The 26,949-nt window shown below is 39.7% G+C and overlaps 2 protein-coding genes across 4 annotated transcripts; one reads left to right on the plus strand and one right to left on the minus strand.

Moving 5' to 3' along the window:
* Window positions 1-259: 259 nt before the first annotated feature.
* C21H17orf67 (chromosome 21 C17orf67 homolog) lies at window positions 260-6,366 on the minus strand. The gene is made up of 4 exons (XM_074847549.1): window positions 6,262-6,366; window positions 5,496-5,596; window positions 2,311-2,450; window positions 260-778 (listed from the first exon to the last, which is right to left on the minus strand). Exons 1-3 carry the CDS (start codon window positions 6,314-6,316, stop codon window positions 2,334-2,336), a joined length of 273 nt encoding a protein of 90 aa, XP_074703650.1. The 5' UTR covers window positions 6,317-6,366; the 3' UTR covers window positions 260-778; window positions 2,311-2,333.
* A 2,041-nt stretch (window positions 6,367-8,407) lies between these two features.
* DGKE (diacylglycerol kinase epsilon) lies at window positions 8,408-25,323 on the plus strand. 3 transcript variants are annotated; one of them, XM_074846849.1, is made up of 11 exons: window positions 8,408-9,207; window positions 10,866-11,025; window positions 11,522-11,641; window positions 12,570-12,713; window positions 14,610-14,767; window positions 15,065-15,116; window positions 15,267-15,380; window positions 15,869-15,940; window positions 16,461-16,588; window positions 17,517-17,628; window positions 22,363-25,323. In XM_074846849.1, exons 1-11 carry the CDS (start codon window positions 8,753-8,755, stop codon window positions 22,507-22,509), a joined length of 1,662 nt encoding a protein of 553 aa, XP_074702950.1. In that variant the 5' UTR covers window positions 8,408-8,752; the 3' UTR covers window positions 22,510-25,323. The 3 variants fall into 3 exon arrangements, with proteins under 3 accessions (XP_074702950.1, XP_074702951.1, XP_074702949.1); XM_074846850.1 differs by having other exon boundaries at window positions 8,409-9,207; window positions 24,742-25,323; XM_074846848.1 differs by having other exon boundaries at window positions 8,410-9,207; window positions 17,960-25,323.
* The last annotated feature ends 1,626 nt before the right edge of the window (window positions 25,324-26,949 follow it).

Consider the following 26,949-nt stretch of genomic DNA (forward strand, 5'->3'; position numbering starts at 1 on the left):
ACCAGGGCATAAGCTATAAAGGCACACAGCCAGAAAAAGGATGGCTGGATACATGTGCCTGACCTGGCAGAATTATAAAGGAAAAGGAGAAGTTGTGCAGAGAAACTACAAAATTTAGACTGCACCATAGTGCTTCCCAGCTGCTGATCCTAGAAAGTCCCCTGACATTTCCTTAGTACTTCACAATACTGAGCCTCATTTCCAGTGATTTTTGTCAGCATATAGAATGGGACGCTAGGGTAATGAAATCATCTGAAAATGGATTTGAATCAAGCTTTTATTATGAAACAATACATGAAATACTCATCAAGCAATTAAACATAGTGTTGCATAAATGTTATGTCTTCATACAATATTTTATTTAACCTACAAAACTGTAATTAAGGATTCCTCCAAAGTCCAGAAAACTGGCCTCTTCTTCATGTTTATATTCTCCGATTTTCTGTGAACCTCTCCCTCTAAGTTCCTTTTGCTTCAGACAGTCTAAAGCTGTACCCTTAAAAAGCACACTCTAGGACTAATCGGTGATTTATTCTTGCCCATACCTCAGAAGCTTGGGAAAACCCTTGATTAATTTATTCATGCGTGCAGTCATTCTGGTATAAAATATATGGTGGTCTATAGCATATCTAGTCATTTATAGTTGGAAGTTTTGCTGTATCACTAGGATATAGCAAAGAGGTTCAGCTCTACAATGAGCACATAGCCACTGCAGGAAAAACCTTGTCCCCCTTAACACAATCATAGTATATATCCTTTTCAGTGCCCATGAAGAGATCTGCAGAAAAAAAGAAAATATAATTAAAAAACATGCTGACATTGGCCATACTAATAACATATAAAGGGCTTCAAATCATTTAAGCACTTTTCTAGTATTAATTCTTCACAATTGCCTGTGAGCAGCTATTGTGAAGAACCACAATAGCTAAGTGAGCCAGCTTTCAGCTGTGTCTCAGCTGGAAGATTTTTTGCAAACTGCCAACTTACCTCCTAGGGCTAAGGTTTGGGAACTTTATGTTTTTGTTTTTAAATAAGTTTCAGACCTTCGGTTTATTGTGGATTAACATAGCTCCTTAGAAGCCTACCATCCAGATTTTCAAAGGTATTTAGATACATACAGGTACAAATAGCAAAATTTTAAGCAGACAAACTTTCTGCCTTTTGAAGGAGATCAGCCCTGACAGACACCATCTCTGTATTCTACTGCTTAAATGCTTTTGAAAATATGGACCTAAATCTGTGACTTTTATGTTAAAAAGTTAACTGTGAGTGATATAGCATCACTATTACAGTGATGATTCAAATTTATCCCATTTGACAAATTTCATGTATGTTTAGAGAAGGTAAGCAGGAAGGCTTATCCTGTTATAAAAATATACAGATGTAGGTATATCTTATTTTTTTGGCATCAAAACCAGCTATTGGGTAATTGGAATAATTCATGATTAATGCTTATATTTTACAATCTTATACATTCCTTATCTCAATACATCACATTTTTTTAATGTAGTGATAAGTTGATACTGCATGCAAAACACACAAGGAAAAAAGGATGACCCTATCACAAACCTAATGTGCTTGGAGTGCTACTGGGATGTGTCATTTTGTCATCGGTTGGCTTGTAGCGCCTGGTTTCTGAGCTGTGCTTTGGAGTGTATTTTCCTGTTGAACTCTGTGATGCATGTGATAAACAGAGGCAGTAAAGCAAATGATGTTGTCTATTACACTGATGTTGAAAATCATAAACAGAACTAAGAATCCACGCAAGCTCTGTGAAAATGTTCTGTGTTAATGTTTGCCAGCATGTATACTAAATAGTGAATTCCATTTAAAAAATCAGCAGCTAGCAAATTATGACAGCTGAGATACTGCAGAACAAGCTCAACTGCTAGCAGGTCAGACTGCATCTTAAATATCTCAAGGATGACAACTATGAGTTTAATCTTGCCACAGTCCTACTGAGAACTAAGTGAACAAGTACAAGACTTAGATGAGTTGGAAAAGGAGCACAAGCAGACAGGAAAGAAACAGGAGCAATCTGAAGCAACATTAATAAGAATGTTGTGCAGTCACCAACTTATATCCATATAGCAGAGAAATGCATAACCAAATGTTTTATTAACATGAACAGAACTACAGTGACTCAGTTGATGCCTAGGACACTTATGTTCCCTGCCACTGCTCTGTTGCCAGACACCTTTCAGCACATGGTACTTTCTCCAGCCATTGGGTTATTCTCTCTTCTTCCAGTTTGTGGCTCTGCCTTTTATTATGAAGAAAGAAAGTGCACTGTAAAATAAATATATATACCAATTGCAGGGTAGGCAAAACCATTAGATTGGATGCACTAAATCCCTGTTGCAGTGTGGGAGGCAATGTGGATTCAACCAGTGTTCAAGGAATTGTTCTTCTGATCTCTGCTCCAAGCGCTGGAGGTGAAGCATATATTCCTATTTAAAGAAAGGAAAAAAATAATTTGATTATGTAATCACTCAAGTCTAATGTCAGGCCAATGAACCAGGAGAATTTTACAGCTTATATAAGAGCAATTCATTTACCCCTTAAAATTATCAAATATAGTGAAATGGTGTTGCTAGTCCACTTGCCCCAACCTAGCAATATTTAATGAATGGCATCATCGTCCAGATCAATAAAGGTGTTGAGCAAGAATTTTACAACCGTATTCATAAATTAGGAATTCTGCACACACATTTCTTATTTGCATATCGACACAGAAGCCTCTGTTGGTTCTGAGGGTACAGAAGGATTCTCACAGATAGGTCTGTTGTAGCCTCTTTTGAAAATTTATTCCTGCTGATTAAAAAACATTAACCCCTTATAGGATCATGTGGCAGTACTCTGGAGGGTTCTAGGAAGTAGCATGCATCAGTGCTGATTGGTCTTTCTGTGATACATAAAATAATGTGAATTTCCCATACTAATTTATAGGGGTTTGGTGTAAGCAACAAGTTATCAAACTAAAGTGGGCTGTGTACCAAAAATTTGACCTCCATCAGGAACAAAATTTACTTTTAAAAAGTTACAGTCCCAGTACATGTGGGCTCATAAGCTTTGTGAACACTAGATACATTTTTTCAAAACACACCCCCATCGCTTTGCACAGCAGGCATTGTAGGAATGGAAGCTGTACTTTGCACTGGCCAAGTGTCCCACTGTCATCCAGTTCTCTGCTCTTTTTGCTGACCAGAGGGTTGTACACTGGGTGCCAGCAGGAAGCATTCGTATCCTGCCTTTTGCTGTGCTTTCTGTCCTCGCAGCACAGGGAGACTTGGCTCAAACCCCTCTGTGAGACTGCAGTATGAACTTGTGGCGAACAGCGCTGCGTGACTGAGAAGATGCCACATGATAAAAAGCAAGGTCTTGGTCAAAGTAAGATTAATACACGCTGATAACATAAATGACATTTTTAAAATAATCAAAGATGGCAGATCTTGCTGTCTGTAACTGAACAGGCTTTTTGACTGAAATAGTGCTGTGGAAGTCAAATAGTGTCACAAAGACTTGCAAATTAAATTCCCCAGCTCAGCATGATCTGGCCTAGTACAAACAGCTTTTGCTTAAAATAGATGAACAGAGGTGGGTTCATCCCAGCATTCATTTCATTCTACTACAAAGAATCCATACAAAATCAGTTTTTCTCCTTGAGCCAGTGGTAGAACTGCACACAGAGATACAGCAGCCATGCACCTTCATTCACAAGGGAAAATTTCTATGTTCCACATGGTGGGGGGGATAGGTTTTTTATTAGAAGATATTTCCTTTTCTACTGAAAACCCTGACATTTAACAAGAAAAACAAATACTCTTATGTTTGGGTTTTCTTACAGAAAGCCAGCATTGCTGTATAGAAAGAAAAGGAAATAAAAAGAAGGTTGGAATTTCTCAACAAGTGTTTGCTGCTAACTGTGGTAGGATGGAAAGTGGCAAGGACAGAGCAGCAGAGGTCAGTAATCAAACACTCCCTAGCCCTAGATCCCTCCCCACCTGGAATGACAGAATATCTTGAGTTGGAAGGGACCCATAAGGATCATCGAGTCCAATTCCCTGGTCCCTACAGGACTACCTGAAACTAAACCATATGACTAAGAGCGTCATGTGTGTGCGTGTAACTTCCTGTAATACAGGATTAACTCAACCCAACTTCTCTGTTTTATTTATTTTGTGTTTAATATATGTTATATTTACTACATGCCTATAATCGTGGTGGTATATTAAGCATAAGCATAGATGGGAGCTGTATTCCTGCTAATTTTCAAAAACTACAAGGTTCATTTAACAACAGCTTAGAAATCAACCTAATCCTGAATGTTGTGGGCAGCCGTGAAGGCCATGCCTTCTTGGTTTTGGCTGTGTTGTATAGTCTTCATTGTACAAGATTGTTAACCAGCATGGTGCAATATCCCTGTGACAGCTTTGATTTGTGGTGGCCATCACACTTGACAAAGAAGTGTGTACATCAGGGGTGGCATACATCCAGGTGGATTCTTTTTGGCTGGTATACAATAACCATTGGAAAGGGAAAACCACAAGCTGTCTCCGCAAGCCTGGCACACACTGAGCTCAATCCTGCAAGGTGCATAGCACTCCATGTCCTACGGAGTTCAGAAGTGCTCAGCACCTTGCTAAACTGAGCCCCTGGTATTCGTCATACGTGCACAATCTATTGTGTGCTTTCTAGCTTCTGTGGGTTTTGCCTCTTCAGAACCATGTCATTTTAGCACAGTTTATTTACTTTGGGAAGAAATAGGCAGTAATTTTAAAATACCTTAAGTACCTCTTGAGAAATGCAGAATTGTATGTTACATCTTGTCAAAGCAAGTAAAACAGAAGGCTCTTTAATTCTTTTACTTTTTCTTTTGTTGTGATATGGTTTAGAAATAAATAAATGTAAGTATGACATGCAAAAACGATGCTGTTGCATTAAGCTAGCAACTAAAAACTTCTACAGTATCGTAACAAACGATCCTATCTGTAGCATTCATAAAAAAGGGAATGAAAGTAAGTGATTTTAAAACCTAGTTCAGAACTACCTCAATCTCCACACTGACCACTGACACCTACATCTCCTTTCTGCCTTGAGTGCAGAATGTACTGTAAGCAGAAGACATTTCCTGTTATTTAGTTTTTCAGGAACAACCTGATGAAATCCACATTTCTATAAATGAAAAGCCACTTTCTTCTCAATAATTTAATCGGCATTTTTGAACCGTGATAAATAATTTCCACATTCTGCAAGCGTACATTTCCTGAGCAATATTCAGCACTTACAGAATGCTACTTAACAGTAATTGAAAGAATGTAAAGGGGTTTTTTAATACTTCACAGAAGAATTCAGCTGCTTTAAAGGGTGATATTTATAACATACTGCTTGGAATTAAATCTATAGAAATTTAATAATAAGCACAAATGTTTTGGGGGTTTTGGTGTTGGGTCTTTTTTAGTTAACGCAATTTTAAAATAAATATCATAAATCACCCTCATTGGCTCATCAGGGAAACCAGCTTTTCTTGGTCTGTCTTCACGACGAGTTCTCAGAATCTGTTTGGCATCTTTTTCAGTCAAAATTGGTGAAGTGTCTAAAGATAAAAAAGCAGAAATTAGTTCTGAAATTATGAAAAAGTTAATATTTTATCTGTCAGTTGTAAAATGAAATGTCTCCACACCTGATTTTTGTCTATATACAAAGTGTTCTTTCATTACAGCCCCTTCCCAGGGGATATTGCATTCCAGGAGATATGAGTGGAATTTTAAACCATTTTTATACTTGTGCTTTCTGTAGTTCTACCAGTATGAAGCAAACCCTACATATTCATATTACTCTCTAAAATGAGAAAATATAACAGCACCATCTAACCACTGACATTACTAACTCTTCCAATTCTTTGTTCTTTTCTGTGTTGCTTTACTTTTTTGGATTATTTTTCAAAGTAATGAGTTAGACTTCTGTTGAAAAGGAGAGATTGCATTTATCTTGCAGGACCTTGATAAAATACTAAAGTAATAAGCTAGTAAAATTAAACTTTTTGGTTTTACAATCAATGACTACGGTGTGGTAATGCAGAGATTAAAATATCGGATACAAGAGCATGGTTGGTAAAAATCAAATCAAATATAACAACAGTTAAGTATTAAAAATTAAATATGAAGATACTAAAATACAAGGTTGATGAACTAATACTGTTATGATATGCTCTGAAGCTCTACATACATATACACAGGTTTGTTTTACATAAAGTCCTACCTGTAAAAGTGATCATCAGGACCAAAAAGGAGACAAACACAAGTAACTTCTTCATTTTGATTCTGCTTTCTCTCAGTCTGTTCCAAAATGAGTAACGCTGACTGAGGCATTAGCCTATTTGAAGTAGCTACGTCAGTCACAAATGTTTGTTTATGCTTTAACTAATTTGAGTTGATAGTTTGATTTTGAAGACATCTGGCCTGAAGTTTTGAATTAGGCTATTATCTGCTCACACATTCTCAGCATAACTCTGTTCCTGAGGGAAAGAAAATAGAAGACCTTTTTTCCACTTCAGGCTTCAGAGTTACACTGGACATTTTAAATTCGTGAAAATAAAACACATCACCTTACATTTAGCATAGCAAGCAATGGTTTCAGGTGCCTAAGGTAAATGATTTTTTTTTAAAAGAAACAATTGCTCATACTGGATGTTAATCTCAAAGGCAGCTTCAAAGGGGTCTCTTTTTCAAAAATTGTCTCTAACTTTACGGCAGCACATAAGTACATATTAATGTGGTTTAACTCTTAGCAAAGCCAGATTATCACTGCTGGAAAACAAGGCAGAGAGATTTTTGTCAAATGAATAGAAATGAAAACTCCCATAAGTCTTCTCTTTTCAGGACAAGTTGGTAGGAAACTGGGTTATAAATGTCCTTACTAGTAAACATAGTGTGAAGTAAGAATGTAGGTTAACAAATGTCGTTGCAAACAGCTGGTTTCTGCCTTGAGAAAGGTGACTGTCCTGACCTCTTCTGAGCAGCACAATGCTGGACATATGGCACTAGCACCACCAATTTGTAGGAAAAGAAGCAAGTGTCCCTTTGAATATAAAGTATGAAATAAGGAGTCAGAATTCATGAGCAGCTCTCACATGAGGGACAGGAGTAATTAGCATTTCCCCTGAGAGGGAAAGGCACAGCACATTCCTGTACCCCCTGCACCACAGGGATCACCTGGGGTTTGCCAGCCTGGCTCCGAGCAGGTCTCTTCATTTGTGCCTTTTTATTTCCTAAAGAAGTGGTGTTTATTCTGTTTGTGCCACTATGTCTGCACAAGCCAGCCAGTTTCACTCAAGTCTAGCAGAGAGCTGTGGGTCTCAAAAATGTTGAGATGCAGGAAGGTTCAAGAGATCAAACAGCAGGTCAGAGAGAGGCCCTGTGAATGCCCCTCGGACAGACACCTTCGGGGTGTCCTGCGCTTTGGTAGGCACCAGTGAGACACGTCTCCTTGGCTAGCTGGGCTGGATCAGCATAGCTGCTCACACGATTATTTATAAGTTTATACAAACTGACAGAATCACGTGCTGAAATGGAGAGTGCTCTAAGTGTGAGGGCTTGACGGGAGTGAGAGCTGGTGATGGACTGGGCAGTTCTGGGGTTCTGACCTCCCGTTTTCTTGGAAACCCGAGTGTTGTGTCAACCTGTGGAGCATTTGCATTTTTCAGCATGTGTTTTAAGATACTAACAGCCTAAAATCCAAGAAATCTTGTGTTTATTGTATGGATTTTTGTAACTGTTCATGATACTGTTTTGAAAGTGCAAAACCCCGTAGTTTCTAATAGCAGCAACTATTTATTTTTAGAACCGCTATAGGTGAAACAGTATAACACGTACGGGCGGAATGAAATGATGGGGGGAGAAGCATTCCCGGCGGGGGCAATAACGGAACAAGAGGCCGGTAACTGAGCCCCAAGCCAGGTCGGCAGCCGCCTCCCCCCCGCGAGGCCCTTTCGCCTTGGCTTTGGCGGCCGCGGCCCTGTGGCCCGGCGAGCTCCCGCCGAGGCTGGGCCGCGCTATCGCGACTGCCGGCAGCTGCGGGCGATAAGTCGTGATAAACCGGTGACGAACCCCCCGCCCGTTTCCGGGCGGCGCCCGTCGGCTGGCAACCGCCCTCTGCCGCTTCCGCTTCCGCCGCCCCGCGCATCCCCGCCGCCGCTCGCCTCCTCCCGCGGTGCGGCCGCCCCTCAGCCCAGCGCAGGCGGCCGCGGGGAGCCGCCGCCGGGAGCCCCCGCCGCGCTGCGGAGGGCGAAGCGGGCGCGGGGCGAGCGCGGACGGCGGCGGCCCGGGGCGGAGGGGGGCGCGGCGGGCGGCGGCCTGAGGGGAGGTAGTGTGAGGGGCCCGGGGCGGCGGCGCGGGGCGGTGTGTCCCTCCGCCTCCTCCGCGCCCCGCCGAGGGGCCCGTGGGGGCAGCCAGAGCCCTGTGGCGGCTCCCGCCTGGCGGGGGCGGGTGAGGGAAGGGCCGGGCCGGGAGGAGGCCGCTAGGCCCGCGCGGGCAGCGGAGGGGCCGCTCGCACCTGGCCAGCAGCGAAATCCTTGTGCTGGGTGGAGGGTCGGGTGTGGGGGCAGAGAGGTGCTTAGCCCTGATAAGGGATTAAAAGATGCTTCATGAAGCGGCGCGTTGGCTCCTTGAACTAGGGGGCCGCTCCCGCGCTCGCCCTGCTGCCTGCCCGGCTGGCGTGAGGGGTTAGGCTGGCGCGGCTGAGCTGCTGAGGCATGGAAGGCACGGGGAGCAGAAGCGGCTCTTCCTCCTCGGTCGTCGCAGACTGGAGTTTGGTGTTTTGGACTCTGTGCTCTGTGATCCTGCCGGTGCTGATCACCTTGTGGTGCAGCTTCCAGCGGTCCCGGCGGCAGGTGTTGATACGAGACATCTTTCGCAAGAGCAAGCATGACTGGCACTACACATACCTCTTTGGCCAGCCCTCCTACTGCTGCGTGTGTGCTGAGCACATCCTTCGGGGTGCTTTCTGCAACTGCTGCGGGCTGCGTGTCAGCGAAGCGTGCCTCAAGAAGGCTGACCAGCTTTTCCTCTGCAAGGAAATTATGATGAGGAGCAATGGTGCCCACAGCTCTATGCCACACCACTGGATCAGGGGCAACGTCCCGCTCTGCAGCTGCTGCATGATATGCACACAACAGTGCGGCACACAGCCCAAGCTCTGCGACTACAGGTACTGCAAGGGAATGTGAATTTTTATGAGGAAGTACAGTGCTATATCAGTATTGTATTTTCCACAGGGTTATTGGAACACGTTACCCCGAAGGAGATCCTGCAGTAGTCAAATATGAAACTTAAAAAAAACAACTTAAAAGAATCTAAAAATTAAAATGGATGCTTTTGGGTAATTTGAGTTATAGATTAAGAGTATGGCATTGCATCTCGTGTCCGCTTGTTCTCTTAATTGCGTTACTCCAGCATGATGTGCTAGCTGCTGTATAATTACATATAAAAGGTTCTCTGTGTCCAAGAGAGTTTATATTTTAGGGGATGACCTTACGAAGGTTCTAACACACTTGCCATTTGTACAGTGGATAGCCTGAACAATTTGACTGGCACAGCTCACAGTCGAGAGCACCAAAATGTGTACACATCTCTGCAAAACTGGCATCTGCTCAGTGTAACAAACGACTATCTTATAGCTGGTTTATTTTTGAGGATGCTCAGAAAAAAGCTAATGGGAAGTTTTAAAAGCTGCTGTAATATAATTTACTGTTAAAGTTTGTGGTAAGAGTATTAAAAAATTTCAAAGAACCATTGAATGGTCTTGCACTGTCATCAGTAAGGCAGCTTACAAAGTTGTGAGCGTGACACATAGTGGCATGTTATGCCAAAATAGAGTGCTAGTGGTCCAGGTCCTGGGCACAAGGTAGGTGTTACTTCAGTCTTCTCAAAGGATCTTTCCACTTTGCTCTGCTTCTGTGTGGTACTGTCAAATTGCTTGGTAAGTAAGCAGAATTACAGGGTAGATGAGCATACCATCAGAAGCAAAACCTTGAGAGAGAATGTGCATAGGAGAGGAGGGAAGGAGAGGATTTTGGAGGCAAAGAATGAAGGAAGAAGAGGAAAAGAAAGTCACGGCACAGTGCAAGTATCATTGCTGCTCTAGTCGTGTGCTGGATTAGTCAGAAGAACTCCAAAAATAGCTTTCACAGCTGCTTAGACCAAGGCTTTGGATGTAGCAAATGAGCATCGACATTCTGCAGAGGCTGGCAGTGGATGCAGCAATATTTCCTCTTGTTCTAGTCTGTTTTCCAGGACAGCTTTTATAACAGGTCAAAAAGCTGAGTGGTTTCGCGTAACAAAATCCTATCAGCCTTGTACAGTACCATGTAACCTTTTAGGTTTCAGACTTAAAGGGGTATTATCAATCTTAAGACATTTATTAATTAATGTTACTAGTAACACTTTATTGAATTGAACTCTAGTCTTTTTGCTGTGCTCTTTAAGGATGGATAGGAGTTCAGTTTCTCATACAAGCTCTCAGCATAACTTAATATTGCAGACAGTGCGAGAGGGTATTTATAGCACCTGGTTTTGGAGTTAAAAAGAATTAATTTAAAACTGTTGGGGTTTTTTTCCACAGAATTCAAATGCTTTTCTAGACTTGCAAGCACATAAACAAATTAGGTAATTTTCTGTAGCCAGGACTTAGTCATGTAAACTTCCAGGGAATGCATTGTTTTCTCTGTAACATGCTTAAAATATTACTTACAATGGTGCATGTAAACATAAGGACTTCTCAGAAAGTTAGTCTATCTAAAATAAATGAGCAAGAATGAAGTGCCTGTTGTTTGAGGATTTTTTCATGGTTTTTGGTCTTTTTTCCAGATGTGTGTGGTGTCAGTACACTGTACATGATGAATGCATGATGGATTGTTTAAAGACTGAGGAGTGCACATTTGGAGAATTCAGAGATTTAATTATTCCACCATACTACTTGTCTACGATCAACCAGATGCGTAAAGACAAAAGGACAAATTACGAAAAGGTAATTGTCTACTGCTTCTTGGTTTTATAATGTATTGAAAAAAGAAAAACAAACAAAAAAAACCAACCAGCCACCCCACACGTGAAAACTTGAACTCAATATGTTATCAGGTTAATAACTGTCAGGTAAATGTTTCAATACATATGAAGTACTTGCAGTGTTGATTTGGAGGTGTTTGTCATTTTATCGACATGGTAGTTAAAGCATCAGCAGGCATTTGGATTTTGTTATTCCAAAACAACACTGGGACTTGTTGAACATTTCTGTGATTTTTCTACTACTGTGTTCATAACATTGTAGTGTTTGTTTTAGGCACTGTAGAACAGAAATCTTCAACCTTGGTGTGTCAGAATTATTTGTTTCTGTTTTGACTACTTCAGACTAATTGGTCACTTCCTCATTTCAGCACTTACAGGGGACAGATTATGGAGCAAGGCTTTAAACAGTTTCAAATGTACAGTATTTGTGTCACTGACTGACTTTCACCTTTTTGCAGGTAGTACCTTACTGCAGAAAACACTGGATGCCAGTAATCATACTGGCTAATACTCGTAGTGGAAACAACATGGGTGAAACTTTGCTAGGAGAATTTAAAATTCTGCTGAACCCCGTTCAGGTATTTACAGTGAAAAGCCACTATAATAAATAAAAGTTTAAATTAGAATAAACATCACTTTGCTTACACAATGGCAGTAGGATCTTGGGGAAGATCGGTAAAGAAAACAAATTCATGCAGTTTGTTCTTTTGGAAAGAATAGCTTTATGTAGAGAGACCAAAAGTGCAGAGGCTCCTCCCACCCCCCAGTTTGTTATGGTTCTAATACTGGTCCGATTTTTTGTTCATAGTAACACATGCAGTAATCCTGTTAATGAGAAGTATCTGGCTCTTGAAATAGTGTGCAGTTTTTAGAAAATGAAGTATTTAGATCTTCTTAATTTGAAACCTGTATTTGTTTAAATCCTCACGTTGCTTGTGAAAACGTCAGTGTTTACAGTTGCTGCTTTGTGTTGCCGCTTTCCCCTTAAAATCCACTGGGATGGCACAGGATGTTGACGTAAGGCAGTCAGTTGTTCCTTGGATTTCCTGGCTGCACCTTAAAGACTATTCCTTTGAAGTTCAAAACCCAGCCTTAGAATACAGCCTGATAGACATCACTATGTGTTTGGTTTAAATGCATCCCAATCAGGCTTTAAAGAATAAACCTCTTTGTATGCTGAGTATTTAAAAATAACTTTTATCTGAAGTCTTTCATCTTTACAGAATTCATCATAATGCCTCTAGATACAGACTTTTCTTAGGACTCTTGTCAGCTCAGTTTTATCAATGGCATTTATACCTAATGAGGCAGCTGGAGCTCTGTTGTGAATTTGGGAAGCCAAGTCCTGCTCAAAGAAGTCAAGACAGCTCATTTGCTAATGTAATATTGTAAATGGAGAATCTTTGTTTAGCATTAGAATTAACTGTGTGAAGTTGTTTATCTGTGAGGCAAATCCTGAATCATGTTCTGTGAACTTACAGAACTCCTTATTTTCTTTTCTTCTAGGTTTTTGATCTAAGCAAAATTGCACCTGCTAAAGCACTCCAACTTTGTACCTTGCTGCCTTGCAATGCTGTCAGAGTTCTTGTCTGTGGTGGGGATGGCACAGTAGGCTGGGTCCTGGATGCAATTGATGAAATGAAGATAAAGGTATTGTGTTTTAAATTAAAAGATTTCTTATGGTGAAATGAGTTTTGGAGCTGCTGAAGTGCTATACCTAATCTCTTACCTGCATTTATTATTTTCATCTTCCTGAATAAGCCTACAGAGAAATATTTGCAGAATTGCTTATTCATATTGGGGAGGGGGGGAATGCATCTTGTTACGAGTCCCTGTAGTTCAAGAAAAATATGAAAGCTTCAGATTTTATGTAAAGTCGTTCTTTTCTGTAAAAGAAGAAAAGAACAAGCTGCAGAATATTTTATGCATTTTCTTTCCTCTTTTTGTCTAAACAGATTTATTTTGTCGTAAATGGCATCGCTAATAATAGCTAATGTGTTCTGACTGGGTATTTCTCCCAGCATGCTCAGTCTCCTATAACCACCTCATCATTTTGCTGGCTGTACTGGTTATATTGCCAGAGCACGAATGAGTGCAGTAATTTGCTTCTGCTCTTTATCATATATTCTAAAGAGTCTGCCAGTCTGCAGCCTCACCTATTAACAGCAAGTAGAGAAGGAAAAAATAAGCTGTATGTTTACTGTTGATTTGAAATGGAAGGTATTCCAGTTTACAGAGTACTACTAAGAACTCTTAAGAAAATTAAGAATGAAGAATAATTACTAGGGCATCGGTGCTTTACCTAATAAATTTTTTGTCTAGTGATAAAAGGCAGAAAGTTACTCTTCTTGTATAACTGTCTTTTTTTTTTCCCTGCAGCTTTCTTGTTAATACATGAAATTTTGTAGTTGAAGGCCATTATTACAACTTCATGCATAGTCAAACTGAGGTTCTTAGAGAATTTTATGTACTGATAAAGTAGAAATACAACAAAGTGTAACTGTAAAGGTTAACTAATATATGTTTACTTGGTCTTGGATACTTGATATGTTGTCCCTCAGAGCCCATATAGTTGATGAAATCTGGGTTCTTTGTTTCCAAGTATTCGGACTGAGTCATTGGAGTTACATAAATACTGTTGAGGTTATCAGCAAAACCTTTTTATTATCAGCAGTAGGTTATTTGCTCCTGTCATTTATCTTGACTTTCAAATACAGGTTACCTGGCTGATAACCCTTCTTGAAACTGTAGTAACCACTTATTCCAGGTACTTTTCACAGCTGAATTTCAAAGGCCATAGTACATCTGAAATAACTGTTCACCCTCTGTGGTAAAGAGAGCAAAGACCTTTGCAGAGGTGGCCATTTTGAATGTCTGCCTCTGTCCCTTCCTCTGTGATCTGCAGAGGTGATTCTCATCTGCTCTGTCTGTTCATGACAGTTGGATCTCTGTGTGTGTGTGTGTGTGGCATCTCTGAAACTTAGATACTGACTTTCCCTCTTTGAGCATGTGAATTTCTGTCCATGGTCGAATACTCTAGTATTATGTGCATCTGTTGTTTTAGAGCTAACTTCACTTCAGTCTTCTGAGAGCATGTTGGTGTCTTATGGGTCACAGCCTTGTCTGTTATGTCTCTCTCAGTGTTGGTATCACTTCCCAGAGGTACGTGCAGGAATAGCGTTAGTAACTTACCATGGCTGCAGCAAGTCAGCAGCATGTAGTCGGGAAATCAGATGAGAAGTTCAGGCTTCCACTTCTAGGTCCAAAGCAAGGAATACTCTGTTCAGTATTTAATAATGCATTGTTTCCGTATTGTGTTTGTATTCTCTCTTCTCACAATGGTTTAACATTTCCCTCCTTTGCATTATCCCTACACTAAGTACTTTAGTGTGCTATCTGCTATACTAACTCTGTCAGCTCTATTGCTCTGCACTGTGTAACAAGCTGCTGTGAAGATTTATATTTATCTAACCTGAACATTTGGGGATAAAAGGGAGAAAGTGAGTGCTGAAGAAGGAGCTAATATGCAGTGGTTTTGTATCCTAGGGGCAAGAACGTTATATTCCACAAGTTGCAATTTTACCTCTGGGAACAGGTAATGACCTGTCTAATACACTGGGCTGGGGTGCAGGTTATGCTGGAGAAGTCCCTGTAGAACAAATCTTACAAAATGTCATGGAGGCAGATGGAATCAAACTAGACAGGTAAGTAACAGTGAAAAGATAAACTCTATAGAACCAAATACTTCTGTAGCTCTACTGATACTCAGTTGCAGTAGTATATGTAAAGAAGCACAAGTATTGCTGGAGGGAACTGCAAAATAGCTGAGGTCCAAAATTAGTCTTTATTTAGTTGTTCTACAAGGCTTAATTCTTTCATAATTTAACTAAATTTGAATCTTTTGACTTGATCCCAATATACATACAAGATTCTGAGCTACAGTTTTGATACTAAGTGAGAACAGTCTGTCATGAGTCTAAGTAATGGCTGTTGTTTTTCAGATGGAAGGTTCAAGTAACAAACAAAGGATACTATAACTTAAGGAAACCAAAGGTATGGCTTGCAAGTATAAATAGGGATTCTATGGAATATCTGTATGTTTATACTTACTTTTCTGGTTACCTACTTCCCATTAAATGTTGTGACTTTTAAATCCTAATAGTGATATTTAATAAGACCATAACTAGAAGTTCTGTCTTACAGGTATTCACAATGAACAACTACTTTTCTATAGGACCTGATGCTCTCATGGCTTTAAATTTTCATGCTCATCGTGAGAAGACTCCCTCTCTGTTTTCCAGCAGAATTATTAACAAGGTGTGTTTGGTACAGTGACGTTTTCTCCTTGTAGTTGTTGAGTTGACTTAAGGCTATTTTTTGCTTTACATTGACTTACTCCCCTCCTTCCTTTCATGCTGTTTTAAGAGTTTGAACTCATTTTTCTTGAGGAGAGGATTCCATGGGTAAAACATGTTTCCAGCCCACTCACCAGTGTTTTGCCTTGCTTCTACTTGCTTGCCTACAGAATATGCTGTTTGTTCAATTTTTGTTCAGAATGTATCATTCGCTTTGAAACTTAATGGGTTAAGGACATTCCCTATTTCCTTTTAAAGTGGAAAGCAAGTTTCCTGGGCAAGTCCTACCCTATCTCAGGAGAAAGTGTAGTTGAAAGATGTGCACATACGTTACATATGAATTTTAGATAAGGTTTGCAGAACAATAACTATATATGACTCTTTCAAATAGTCTTCATATGCATTGTTTTTCTAACAGTGTTTTCTGTTCTCCCTGTTTTGTTTTTATAGGCTGTTTATTTTTTTTATGGAACCAAAGACTGCTTAGTACAAGAATGTAAAGATCTTAACAAAAAGGTTGAGGTAAGTTTTTTTTAACTTGCTTATTCTCTGGGCAATCAGAGGGGTGTAAAGACTTACCTTGTGAAAGGAAAGGGGAAAAGCTTTGCAGTTTATACCTATATGATATTTCTACAAGGGTGACTCTGGACTTGGAATAGTTTTGATGTTCCCTTTGCTATCTGCAGCTTACTTCATGGAATTCATGTTTTTAAGCTTACTGAAAATTCCTAAATTTTTTTCTGGCCTTGACTCAGTTCTATGAGTTCAAGTACTGGTATTCAGATAAAATTTGCCTTAGCACCAGAAACTTATGTAAGTGAGAGTTCCTTTTTCTTTTCTCTATTAACAGAAATTTATTACAGCTTAGGATATCTTGTGAAATCAGAAGTTTTTTTAAAAGTATGAAAAGAAAACACGTTCTGTTTGTACAGGGCCAGTTTTTCTTAAAGTGAAAGCCCGTTAAATGCATAAAGAGAATAACTAGCTTATATTGAAGTACTGAATTTTGTCCACAGTAATTAACTTCTGTTTGTCTTTAAAGCTAGAGTTGGATGGTGAGAGAATTGAGTTGCCCAATTTGGAAGGCATCATTGTCCTGAATATTGGATACTGGGGAGGTGGCTGTAGGCTGTGGGAAGGAATGGGTGATGAACCTTACCCCTTGGCAAGGTACACAGTGCATCTTTTTTTTTTTTTCCTTTAACAGTTCTTGCAGTGTAAGCAATTCCCTCCAGCAGGCTGTGCTTATGTAGCCAGACTTGTCTGAAAGTCAGAAGGATTCTTTGTGACAGTAGGCTATCTCAGATTTTTTTATTTTCCTCATGTCAGAGTCTTGGACTAAGTGCATCCCACACATCAAGTTTGTTTTAAGACCTTCTCAAAATGTCTGGCATGATTAAGCAATAGTGTTGAAGAAGCTATTAAAAATAAAGGTAGTCTTCAAAAAGTAGAAGATACATCCATTTCAGAATATAAAAGAACACATCTTAATAGAGTTAAAATATGAAGTAAAACCAAATCAAGCCAAAAATTTGATTCCCATGCTTGAGTAAGTTGGCTGGAGCAATATTAAAGAGGGGACTAGGTGGGTACATTACTTATTCCTTCTTGTGACTTCCTTCTTCAGAAGCCATATATATATAAATATACTTCATATTTCTGTTATGAGGCTTATGATCCTGGCTTTCTAAAAAATATTTGGGCAAGGTCCTTTACCAAAATCTAAAAAATTAAGCCATTGAAAGATTTCCCTGTAGATTAATAATTGAGTGAAAAGAGAAAATTCTACAAATTTAAGGCCCACAGTGGATTTCTCTTCCAAATGCTCAATGAGCGTTGGAAAGTCATATAGCCATCACTTCTGGAAGCCAGCTAGGGTGTACCGGCTGCTGTACTGCTCTATACTTGCATTTTTGTATGGCTTCCTTTGCCGTTCAGTGTGGTTTGTTGTTCAGCACAAATAGACAGTTTAAACATATTTGTAGAATAACATTTGTCTTCTCTATAGAAATAGCCATAACAGAACTGTGTAATATTTGGACAGGTATTCTAGAGCTCATGAGCATCACTAAAAAGAGTCTCCTTCCTTAATTCATAGACATGATGATGGACTTCTGGAAGTTGTTGGCGTTCATGGTTCTTTCCACTGTGCCCAGATTCAGGTGAAGCTAGCAAATCCTGTTCGCCTAGGGCAGGCACATACAGTGAGGGTAAGTGGTGTTCATGAACCTGTCTCCCTAAATATTTTTTTAACACACAGTGTAGAATCTCAAGCACTCAACTGTCTGATCCGAAGTTGCAGTTTGCAGTTGAGCTAGATGGTTCTCTTGCTTAGTAAAAATTAATGATGTCATAATTCACAGTCCTCTTGAATTTGTCCTCCATTGCTGTGGTTGGTGGCCTATGAGTGCAACTAATTAAACACAAAGTTTCTCCCTGGCCAGGCTGAAACCCTACAGCATCAGTATGTTGTAGTTGTAAAAGGTATCTTCAGAGCTACTTTGAACTGCTGTGATTGTGTGTTCTTCTGTTTGGTACCAGCTGATCCTGAAGAGTTCAAAGATGCCGATGCAGGTGGATGGAGAGCCGTGGGCTCAGGGGCCCTGCACTGTTACCATAACTCATAAGACACATGCACTGATGTTGTATCACTCCGGTGAGCAAACGGATGATGACGCTTCCAGCGTGTCTGAGCAAGACCACGTGAGAGAACAGACGGATGAAGATGTATAGATTTTGTGGAATTTAGTGTAATACAGCGATGAACTTCAGCTCATTAAAACCACTGAGAACACCTACTCTAGATTAAGGTTTATGCCGAAAGGTTCATATGTGTGAATGAACTAGAGCTGACGAAAAAGCCATGCTTTTATGTTCATGAAAACTTTCACAGCTGAATTACCACAACTGTTTTGCCTTTTAGATTGGTGGTGATGCCCAGCCTTTCTAGCTGGAGAAGTTGGTTAATGCCAGGAAAGAGACAGCTACTACAACTTTCCTTGCTGTGGAATCAGATCTTCTGCACACACCCAATATAGTATGCAAAATGTTTGATACCCTTGGAAAGGGGAACAGCTGGGAGTTCGGCCTGCTTCCACCTGCCCTCTTCCCCAGAACAGTTCCAGAACAGAAAACCAGACCAAGTAGGATGTGGGCTGATTTTCTGAAAACAGTCTGCTCCTGGCTGACATCTCTTCTTGGGAGCAAGACAAAAATACTTTCCTGTGCACATGCTTGTGCAGTGTATATCTAATAGGCTCAACTGGGAGAGCACAGGGTCTTGGGGAGGTGGTTAGCAAGAAAGATGCTTTTGGACCAAAGGTTTCTGGAAATGTTCTGTTAGCGAATGACCTTTTTCAGTGGCTTTGTAAGCCATAGATGGAGTACTCCTGAGGTCCCGAGTACCCAAGATACAACTTCAGAATAACTGTACCATGACTTGCACTGAATGATCCTGTGACTGACTGCTTCAGTTCAGTGAGAGACTAATTCTAATTTTTGTAAATAGCAACATCGTAGTTCTTTAGGAGGCTTTTTGGAGGAAAACTTGGACAAAGGAGCTGTCTTTTTTTAGCTGTTTAGACAAGGGTTATGATTGGCAAATGTGGGGTTTTTTTTAAAGGCTTGTTAAGGATCTTGTTTCATAATTACCTGAAAATGATCAATAGTAAGTCAGTCTGTTAACTGTTTCAATTCTAAGTGTAGAGGTCAAGAGCTAAGTTTGCAGAGGTTAGCAAGTTCTGGCACTCGTGTATGATCTGATTGTGAAAAAAAGCATGGAAGCTTGTTTTCTGACTGGCTCTTAGGGGGTCAAAGATACCCTGTTGGACCTGAAACTTCATTTCCCATACGAATATAGGGTGAGAAAAAGATTGGTCGTCTATACTGATAGAGGTTAAGAACACATCCAACAGTACACAGAAACTGTCAGTCTGGCATATCTGAAGCTTCTCAGGTTAAAAGCTTCTCAGGTTAAAACATCCTCATCATTAACAGAGGTAAAAGCCTGCTTCTTTTTTTCTTTTCTGTTGGTATTTTAAGCCTGCAGCAGGTGAGAGCTATGAATTTGTCACCAAGTAATTCAGTTAAGTCCAGTTGAGTTACTGAAAGTTATCTTCCAAGTAGGAAGAGAATTTGTGCTGAATGTATACTGCATAAGCCAAGATCGTAAGAGAAGTTGAGAGCTCTGGTCTGAACTTTGAATGTTGCTGCTGTTGTTGAAACTCCCCCAATCTTTTTTTTTTTTTCTTTATGCTAATTGAAAGCGATACCATTGGGTAAAGTAGGCTGTGTTTCTAGGTTTTGTAAAATGAAACTGTTTTTCAACAATCTATAAAATGATGTTTGCATTAATGGTGAATGAACTATTTATATTTTAAAATAATTTATTGAAACCTTGGCAAAGTCAGTATTTTTAAAACCTTCAATTGTAACCCTCTTTGAAGAGCATTTTTAACTTGATGGATTTCATTGTAGAAAGTGTATGTACTCAAATCTTAAATACTACTGATTATCAGTGAATTTATAGCTGTCTGAAAATGTGATTAGAGCGTAATGAACTGTAAAGCAGAAGCCATTTGTAAATTCCATATTCATTAGCGTTATACACCTCATCTTAATTATTTTATTGTATGTAAATATAGAGAACACATTAATAGTTAAATCTATGTAAAAGTGTTTAAAATACCCAGAAGTATACTATGTTAGATAAATCCACTACCCTTCTTTTTTTAGTTATGAGGTTCAATTTGTATTAGCTTCAAAAATCTTACTAGTTACTAATTTTTTTTTTAATAACGTCTAACCATCAGCATCCTAAAAATAGTTAAGTTCTATGCTATGGTTCTTACGTAACTGTTGTTTACAAACAAATTACACTTCTCTGGAAAAGCAGGGTATGTGCTATGAAAGGCAGTATTTTCTCAAGAGAAATGACACCACTGGCTACTTCATCTAAACTATTCATAATACAGTTTAAAGAGTGACCTGAAGTTGATCAGATGATTACTCAAATTGACCAAATGATTATTCAAATTGTTTTATAGCTTAAGAACCTTTAACTGCTCCACTCTTTGAACTTCTGACGTCTAGAAAAAAATTAATCAATGCCAAGACTTTGGAAGCCTCCCTTTTTTCCAGTAGGTGAGCTGGCTTCTCTGCTTGTGCTTTGCCTGAGTGGGTACCAGTGATGTTGTACTGTGTTTGTGCAGGCAAGATCCTCCCGCTTACTGCGGCTTGCTAGGAGTCCAGTCCTAACCCTGTGAAATTTTCTCTGGGAAATGTAAATCCATCATTCCTTTTGGAGAAACAAAGGAGCATCAGAAGTGCAAGTAGCATCTGATTGGGTGCTTGTTTGGGAAAACCCCTGGTAAATGGTCTTGTTTGTATTGGACAGATCATCCCCTTGCATGTAGAAGTGAAGTTTGTGTTTCACAAATTGACTGTTAGTGATTGCAGCAAATGATGGGTAGGAAATGTAGCCGTTGTAAGCATGGGGAAGTGTCTTGTAAAATTGTGTTTATGGTTTGGAGAATATTCTGTAGGTTGAAGTGTCTAATTTCCAGTCAGACATGGGGTTATCCTTCTATTGTAACTATATGTAGCTTTCATGTGCATGATAAAAAAATTTCTTTAAACATACAGCGTTACCACTAGAATCTGTTGGGAAGTCTTGCTGTTTCCCACATGCTGTTCTTTGATTTTAATGTATCCTCCTTTCCAGTATGTTGCAAATTGGGTGAAAGCCTGTTTTGAGTTACTTTTGTGAAACTCTTTTAAGTTTTAGACCAACAGTAAATGTCAGCAATGGGCTCCAAGTTCTAATGCTAGCGTAAATGAACTTCTCTGATTTGTAATATAGCTGTAGCTGCTTAATGTTGTCATGTGTGTGTTGTGACTGTAAAGCTGTTACACACTTTTTTAACGTTGTAGGTGCATGTAAAGCACCAGTACAAATAGCTATTCTGTAGCTCTGCAAAAAGAGTGGAAACCTGAAAATGCTGCAGTATGTTCTCTATCCAGAAGAGGGTACACTGCAGCTGGATCTCGTGTCCTGCACTGAAGAATTTTTCCCTACCCTGTTAATGGTTAACATTGGAAAAATAGTGAAAGCAATGTTTCAAAAAGACAAATAATTAATAGTTTCTTCTGGGAGTCTCCATACAGTATACCGTTGTGTAAAATGTACAGGTTGATTAATAACGTCAGTTGTCAAGCACTCAAAAGTAAATTCACGAAGTTTATTTTTAAGTTTTATTGCTGCATATACTAGCTTCGCTCAAGTTTGGTCAGATTCCAATAACTGTCTTTACTGTAGGTTCTCAGTCCTGTGACATGCAATACACAAAACTTGTGTGGAGAGCCCTTCCATGACCTTCCTGCCGTGCTCACACCTCACTTGTTTACACACACACTGAGAGGATGTGTATGCGTATTTCCATGTGCATAGAAGTTCTCCTCATAGGCTTTGTTTTACTTTGTGTTTTCACTTCAGCAATTCATAGCAGGGTTAAACTGTTTCAAACGCCACCTGCATTTTGGATCTTTCTCTGTGTCTGGACTTTTTAAAAAGGTGTCTGAAGTCCAAACTTGCAGTCTTCAGATACAGCTGAAAAGCATTCACTTGTATTTTTTTCTAAGTGTGTCTGTTTTTTCTGGTGTTTAAAGCAGGGTAGTATTTAGAGCATGTTCTTAACAGCACTTTGGAATTATTGCAGTTATTAAAGAACATAGTCTTGTGTTTTCTTTCTACTGCAATGGCAATATTTCTGTTTCAAACTAATTTGGAATTATGTTCAAATTTGAAATTTTTCTCTGCACTGTTATCAATTGCGTTTCGTGTTCATAATGTAAAGACTGTATAGCATAATTTATGCATTTGATACTCGTTATATGTTCACTCTCAATGTTGCCCCTTCATACATTTTTTTTTTTTTTTTCCCCAGGTCTTTCTCTTCTTAGGCACTAAGCAACTTGAAACACCATTTACTTTAGTTAGAAGCTTTAAGTATTTGCTCCTGGAAAACAGACTTGAATTTCTCCTGGTTGCAAAAGAAAATGCTACCATGTTTGAACACACTTTGAGAAAATAATCTTACTGAGGCAATGATTATAGCAAGAGTAAATTAAGTTTCTTCTGTATATAACTTCAGCTGATTCAGATTTAGAGTTTGTTCACCCATACATTTTGTCTTGCAAGTGTTACAACTACTCATAAGTACTTCTTTGCCTCAGTCATGTAATTACTCATTTTATTGTGGCTCACATTCAGCTAAAAATGTCATTTGGGACAGTATCAAAAGCTCTGCTGAAATCAGGATAGTGAGCTTCTCTTCTATCCACTTTATCCTTCATGCCAGCTAGCTTGTCAGAAAAGAAAATTGGAATGGCTTCACACAGCTTATTCTTAGCCCAGTAACCCCCCTGTTTGGCCTTTTCAGTCACCATCACCACACCTGGAAGATATTAGAAAGGACTCCAAAGGTTCCCAGTCCCCCTGACCTATTTTGAAAGTACAATTTTTGCTCTTTGCTGCTGGGGAAGAACCTCCCCATCCTCCACAGGTTCTGAGAACTGATAGTTAAAGGTTTTGGTTTCAGTTTGGCCAGTTCCTTCTACTTCTGCTTCCTGTTGCACTGAAGCTCACAGCTTTGATACAATGACATACACTATCTCACTGGTTTGAAAAAAAAAAACCAACACCTTAAAGCACGTGTACCTTAGCTGTGAAGGGCATAATGGTATCAATGTTATAATAGTTACTCTTCTACTTAGCAACAAATGCTTTTTGGTAGAGCACCACTGTAACCTAGTTAATCTATGGGTAAGAGTAGGACACTTGGGAATCTGCATGTGTTCTAACTGAAAATCCTTTTTTGTTCTATATTTCATACCAACTACTACCAGTTTTCTTCCTTTTAGAAAAGAAAAAAGATTTGACCCTTCAGTTAGGAGTAAACTAGGATGTATACTAGGAGTATACTAGTACATAACTGATCCTGTTGAATGTGAACCACTTATTTAAAAATGCTCTGACTTTTTTTCTGAGAAATGATAGCTGCCTCTTGAACACGGGAATGAGACAACAGAGACCCATTGTTCATTTAGCAGTTAAGCATATTGAGAGAATTTACACATTTATTTCAACTTCATTTAGGCCACAGTTCTAAAAGCACGGCTAGATCAAAATTTCTTTATCTCACTAAGAGTGCTGAATTCCCAGTTCAGGTTTTGGGCATCTCAGGGAGAGACTTCTAGCTGGAGTAAAGCCACATGCCTTGACTAAACCTAGTGATGTTATGCAGACTCACGTTAGCTGAGGATCCGGCCCTTAACTGTTCAAAAGTATGAATGTATTCAAAATTTTACTTTGTTTCTTGTTAATACTGCCCTGTTTACTGTGCTGTATACCCTTATTGCTGTATGTAATTCATTTTTTGCATTGTTTCACTTGCAATTTGTAGATTTCAGCATAAAAATTTTCTTTTTAAGAGTAAATGGGAACTTACATTGTGAGTGTATTGGATTCTGTATCTTCAAAGTTTACATCCCTCAAAAGCCATTTTGTCTGCTACCAACTGTTGTAATCCTTAGAGTACCTCCAGCCATCTTCTCTTTATAGGATTTTTATAGTTAAACAGAATGGATTTTTATTTTTGTAGCTTGTAACTTCAATATGTATAGTAGTTGTTTCTATTTAGTAATTAGTGATCAGAATACTGTAAAAATGTTACTTTTAAGAGCTGTAACTTTAAATCAGTAATAACTACTTGCAAGAAAATACCAGCATGTTAACAGTTTACAAAAAAAAAAAAAAAGTTGATATTTAGCTTGAAAATACTGTGATGCTGTGACTTGGGATTTGTATTGAATGTGTTTATGCATATATTCTGAAGTTGCACGAAATAGGGAAAAAATGAGCTTAAAATGTAGTAGATCAAAAAGTATAATTTGTAACATATTAGGTTTTATTTCAACTGAGAAAGGTGACCTTTTGGTTTCCCACAGAACAGTAAGGGAGTGATCAGTGTACTCTTGACAGAACAGTTGTTTCCTTGTGGTACAGTTTGAGATATGTATTATTTAGTGCCCAAACATAAGCAAAAGCCATCTGCACTATTCCTGTCTTTTCTCAGAAAACAGAAACTTAGAGCAAACCTGACTGCTCGCAGCTGTACAGTATATGAGATCTTCCTTGCAAAGAAACAACCAGCCAACATCATATTGAACCTCCAGTGTAAATGTTTAAAGTCAAAATTTGCTAATTTTTTCTTGACATCAAGTGATGCTTTCAAATCCCAAATTGTTTTTCCTTTGTTTTTTAGAAGAAGGCAGGATGAAATGAGAGGATAAGGAGGTATTACTGTAAAACTCTCAGTCATAAAAGCTGAGAATCGTGTTCTTTACTTGCTGCGGAGGCACAGGAAGTGTGATTGTGGAACGGCTCAGAAAAGTCTCTGCTTGCACCCTCATTGGCTTCATCCAGTATTTCTGAGGTGGGTGATAATGCCATTGCCCCCTGTAATTGTGATGTTTGCTCAAATCATGACATGGATGATGTGTATTATTTGAGTACTTGGGCCAGGTTCTGTCTGTAAGAAGCTGCAACTTCAGTGGTCAGAGAACTCCACCCGGTTCTGTGGTGGTACTCCACATTAACGCAAGTGAAACTGAAGAAACCTTTGGTCTTCAGTCAGTTGTATCATGGCCTATCTCTTGTGACTTAAGCTCCCAGAAGGGTCTTTTGAGAAACATCTGTTCCATACTCTTCATAGATGTTTGTAAATGCAGATTTTTCACAGCACTGACTCTGTTACTGAAATTCCTAATGCCTCTTTTTGTTGTCTTGTTATTTGTACTGTATTTCTCTGTAGATTAAGGTGTGTGGATTAAAGTATTTAAACTCAGTTTTTCCTGTTCCTCACTATGCATAAAAGCAAATGTGAGTTTTCAGCTCTAACAACCTCATCATGTCAACGCTGACTGCCTGGCTTTTAGAGGGCTTGCAGTATGATAAGCTTGGTCATTTTGAGAACGGAGTTGGATTTTGTTGAACACTGCAGCCATGCTTCTGCCTGAGATCCCTGCTGCAAAGTCCAAGTGTTTGAAACCTCAGATTCGTGGAAAATGAATAGACAACATGGTAATGTCATTCAGAGCTAAAACTAATACTGTTTGGTAACCTACGAAGATGTCTGAGCAGCTGCTTGCCCATTTCTGGTTCATCCTTCTCCTGGAGCTACTCACCCCTGGGGAAAAGCTGAGTTTGTATGGCTTTATAATAGATGTGTTCAAAATGGGTTTAAATCCCCAGGCTTGAATAGTAAGGTGAAATGTCTAGATTGTTCCTTCTCACCGACAACATCAGTGATTTGGAACCCTAAAACAGTTTGTGATGCACACTATTTAGTCTAAGGGGGGAAATAGGCCTACAGCTTTCTTACCTGTAAAGAGCAATTTCTGAATAAGAGTTTGAACAGGAGATGTTTTGGTGTTACGTGGTGTTATATAAACAGGAGGTGGAGGGGCTAGTACACAGTCAGCAAAGTACACACAGGGCCTTCCACAGAAAGGGGACATGCTGCTGCTGGAAGACATTCAGGGATCAAGTAGCTCAATGCTCTCTCCTGATGGCAGCAGATGGGGGTTAGTTTGGGCTTTTGGAAGTGAATAAATCCTCCTCTGGGGCCACTTTATCATAGTGTCAGTTCCCTCCCCAAGTCCTCTCCTCTGTTCCCTGCTCTCATTTGCACAAAAGAGAGAACGGGCTCTGGCCTCTTAGCTTCTATATTATGCCACAGTCAAACCTTTTAAAGACTATTTGTGTGTTGTTTCCCATTCAAGATGGGGTCAGAGCATAGATATTCAGCTGTTTTTTTCTTAGATGGATAAGATAATAGCTTCACAGAGCTTTGAGGATCACTGGCACTAATGTTTAATACAAACCTAGGTTTAATGCATTTTTAAATGTTTTTAGAACTGTTGGAGTGAACCGTACACAGCACCAACCTGAGCCAGGCGTTAGCCTAAAGTTGTGTAGGAAGTCACACCACAGGTACGTGTGGGGAGGAACACTGGATCTTAGAAAAGTGCAAGTCAGGACTGAAATTCTAGTTCTGTCTTGATAATAAAAGTACAAATGTAAAATATGTAGTGAAATGAAAAGTAAGGTGCTTATGTGGGCGTCCAAATAAGGTTCAAGGAGTTAAACCCTTGAGTGCTAAAACTCTCATTTCAGGGTATTTCTTCTAGCAAATACATTTCCTCGTAAGGAAAAGCCCAAATTGCAGAAACGCAACAGCCGAAGTGCTGCTCTTCCCTTGTGCGTCTGTAGGCAATGCGAGAACACGCTGCTCGCCGCAAGGTAACAGATGGCCGGAGGGTCCTGGTGGCCGCGGGCGCGGTGGCGCAGAGGGGGAACAATGCCGAGCGGATCTTAGCATGTGCCACCCAGCAGCGCCGAGGGCCATTGTCCCCGGCCCGCTGCAAAATCCTGATTCCACGCTTAAGAGCTGCAGAAAAGAGCCTCGCTC

Source organism: Strix aluco, chromosome 21, assembly GCF_031877795.1.
Source record: "Strix aluco isolate bStrAlu1 chromosome 21, bStrAlu1.hap1, whole genome shotgun sequence".
Classification (NCBI taxonomy): Eukaryota; Metazoa; Chordata; class Aves; order Strigiformes; family Strigidae; genus Strix; species Strix aluco.